At 45.2% G+C, this 3,507-nt stretch overlaps 1 protein-coding gene across 1 annotated transcript; it reads left to right on the plus strand.

Moving 5' to 3' along the window:
- The first annotated feature begins 322 nt into the window (after window positions 1-322).
- Window positions 323-2,887, plus strand: LOC139713816 (zinc finger MYM-type protein 1-like). The gene is made up of 2 exons (XM_071625522.1): window positions 323-514; window positions 677-2,887. Exons 1-2 carry the CDS (start codon window positions 323-325, stop codon window positions 2,885-2,887), a joined length of 2,403 nt encoding a protein of 800 aa, XP_071481623.1.
- The last annotated feature ends 620 nt before the right edge of the window (window positions 2,888-3,507 follow it).

Genomic DNA, 3,507 nt, shown 5'->3' on the forward strand with positions numbered 1-3,507 from the left:
TACCTGAGTATTGTGGTATGTGAAAAATGGAGAGGTCAATAAAAGTTTTCAACCAAATTTTCTGATTTTGGTGTCATTTCTAGAAACTAAAGCACGAATGCACCATCACAATTTATCTTAGCAAAGTCCTAAAAACTTACTCTTCCGTTTTTTCTGGGTCACCCTGTCCCTGTACATGATAATCTTTACATGTTATTACCTTCAATCAACAGAAGCAGAGACGTCAAACATGAAGAGATCTCGATCAGGGTCAGAAATCCGGAGGGCCCAAAGACAAAGAGCCTTAGAAAAGAGTGCAGCTGGATGCCACTCTCTGTTAACAATGTTTAAGGTGCAGTCTGCGGCACCAAAAGACCCAAAGGCAACAACTTCAAAGCAAGATGTTGACAAACAAAGCGGAGCAAGCGCAGAGACAGTCGACCTGGATCTCGAGGCTGAATTACCAATGGATATCGGCAGTTCTGATTCGGAGTCAAACGAAGTCGAACTTGGCCAAGTCGCACAGTCTGGTAACGTAGAGAGACTGCCCCAGCCCCAGCCTCAGCTCCAGCCCCAGCCCCAGCCCCAGCCTCAGACTCAGCCTCAGCCCCAGCTCCAGCCCCAGCCTCAGCCACAGCCACAGCCCCAGCCCCAGCCCCAGCCCCAGCCCCAGCCCCAGCCCCAGCCCCAGCCCCAGCCCCAGCCCCAGCCCCAGCCCCAACCCCAGCCCCAGCCTCAGCCCCAGCCTCAGACTCAGCCGCTTCAAAAAGAAAATCTCCGGTCTCGACCGAATCAGCCACTATGTCAATTCAAGAAGGATCAACATGGTCGCAGATTTCGAGGAGAATGGTACGAGACTTTTCCGTGGCTTGAATGGGACGGAGAAGCTAATAACGGAAACGGTGCTGCATTTTGCCACACTTGCCGACAAGCTAAACTGCGAAATGTTCCCAGCTCTGGTAAATGTGAAGAAAGCTTCAGCAAAACCGGTTTCACAAATTGGAAAAATGCTTCCCCGAAATTCTTGAAACACGAGAAGAGTGAAAGTCATCGACTGCTGAGCTACAAGATGAGCAAACTCTGGCAGGGTGAGAATGTTGCTCAAAGACTAGACACAAGAGCGCAAGAAGAAAGTAAACAAAACACACAGTATCTACTGATAATAATAACTACACTAAAGTATCTGGCGAAGCAAGGACTAGCTATCAGAGGACATACGGATCAGAACAGTAATTTCATGACATTACTTCAACTTCGTAGTGAAGAAATCAAAGGCTTGGACAGATGGCTTACCAGGAAGACTTCTTGGACATCGCATCAAATTCAGGGAGAAATTATCAACTTGATGTCTTCAACAGTGATGCGTCAGCTAGCTGCAAAAATGGGTGGAAAGCCATTTGCCATACTGGCAGATGAAACGGCTGATGTCTCAAGGATAGAGCAGCTCTGCATCTGTGTTCGAACAGCAACGGAAAACTTGGTACTTGAGGAAAACGTCTTAGGACTATACTCTCTAGACAAATGCGATGCCGAATCGATCTTCAAGACAATGAAAGATGCTCTGATCAGGTACAATCTTCCCCTCAGCCTTTGTCGCGCAGCATGTTTTGACGGAGCCGCTTCATTTCAAGGCAAACATAGCGGTGTTGCAGTTAGGTTACAGGAAGAAGAACCAAGAATCGTGACAACACACTGCTACATGCATTCAATCAATCTTGCTGTACAAGACATGGTGAAACATGTTCCCAAGCTGAGAAACTTCCTCACAACAGTGACAGATCTGATAAGTTTCTTGCGAGATTCGCCAAAGAGAGTTGCCATCGTCAAGACTGTAGCAGAAGCACTCGGCTGTCCACAGGCTCATATCAGGCCTCTCTGTCCCACTCGTTTCACTGTGAAACAGAAGGCTCTGAACAACATCAAGGAGCAACTGCAAGTAGTGAAGGAAGCCTTGGTCACAATAGAAGACACCGTCACAGACAGAGATTCACAATCAAGAGCAAGTGGATTCTTGCAGGCTGCGAGCAGCTTTGACTTCACCATTTGTCTCTTCATGAGTGTCACCGCGTTCGAAGTAAGCGACAGGCTCAGCGAAGCACTTCAGTCACCCCATGTATCAGCAGGACAGGGGGTTAAGCTTACACAAGTAGCTCTTGGACAGCTTCAGAACATGCGTAACGATGAATGCTTCGATGAAGTTTGGCAGCATTCACTTGACTATGCACAAAAACACGACCAAGAAGAACCTACACAACCAAGGCAATCTAGAGCACCACGGCGCCTTCAGGACAGTGATCCACATGTTTTCGAGACGCCCAAAGACATGTACAAATCAGTTTGGTTTGATGCACTGGACAACGTGATTTCGGGGATGCAAGATCGAGTCTCCTCAAAGGCAATATCTGTCTTGAGTGCAGTAGAAGATCTTCTACTATCCGCATGGTCAGATAGGGAGGTCCCAACCAAGTCGCTCGAATGTGTAGTGAAGCACTTTGGAGACGATCTGAATGAATCTCGACTTGAAGCTCAGCTTCGTGTTCTTGAGAATCTTAGGGACATCACCGGCAGCTCTACTGTAGCTTGCCATAGGGTAACAGTGAAGCACATCATTGACTCCATCTCAGAGACAGATATGAAGAGCATGATCCCAGAGGTTGTTAAACTCTGCAGGCTCTACATCGTGCATCCAGCCACAACAGCCACGGCAGAACGCTCTTTCAGTACGCTCAGACGCCTCAAGTCTTATCTGAGAGGAACAATGTCGCAGTCTAGACTGAATTCACTCCTGATTCTAACTATGTACAGAGAGAGAGTATACTTGATTGACATGGTAGATCTGGTCAATGAGTTCATTTCACGCGGCGACACGAAACGAAGAAACGCGTTTGCTCCCTTGAGGAAAGTCTAAATGCTCTGATAATGTCAGTGTTCAAGTGTGGAATGACAAACTCTAAAAGAAAAACACGAATACTGTGTATCAGTGCAGGAAAATTATAATTAAGAAGGTAATTGTAACGATGAATGCATAATTAAACAAATACATGTACAACAAAAGCCTAACATTTATGAAAGAAATACCGGGAATTTAAAGGGTAACCTTGACCACTACTAGTCAAGGTAGAAAATTTTACAAGAGTGTTGGTCCTTGCTGATTTTATGCTGACAGCATTACTGCATTTCCACGGAAGCGTAGTATGGAATCAGTTCATCTAAAACGTGCTGAATACATGTATCTTAAGATCACCAAATTAAAACGTGCTTGATATTTTGCGGCCCCCAAACAAAACAAAAAATGTAAACTAAGCAAAACAATCATCGCTGTGCCATAAACATGCCTTTCTGACAGTTTCTGTTATTACGAATTACACGATGATTCGTTTTGATTTTTTATTCTAAATTTTCCCACATATCTAACCAGACTTGGTCAAATTATCAATAATTTGTTCACAGTATTTGAGGCTTGTTCAAAGACCTTTGTTTTATTCTGCAAGTACTCCATCTTGTCTTAGGAGATCAAGTGATTTGACA

Source organism: Diadema antillarum, unplaced genomic scaffold, assembly GCF_040938485.1.
Source record: "Diadema antillarum isolate AM-2024a unplaced genomic scaffold, OU_Dant_1.0 seq00002072_RagTag, whole genome shotgun sequence".
Taxonomy (NCBI): Eukaryota; Metazoa; Echinodermata; class Echinoidea; order Diadematoida; family Diadematidae; genus Diadema; species Diadema antillarum.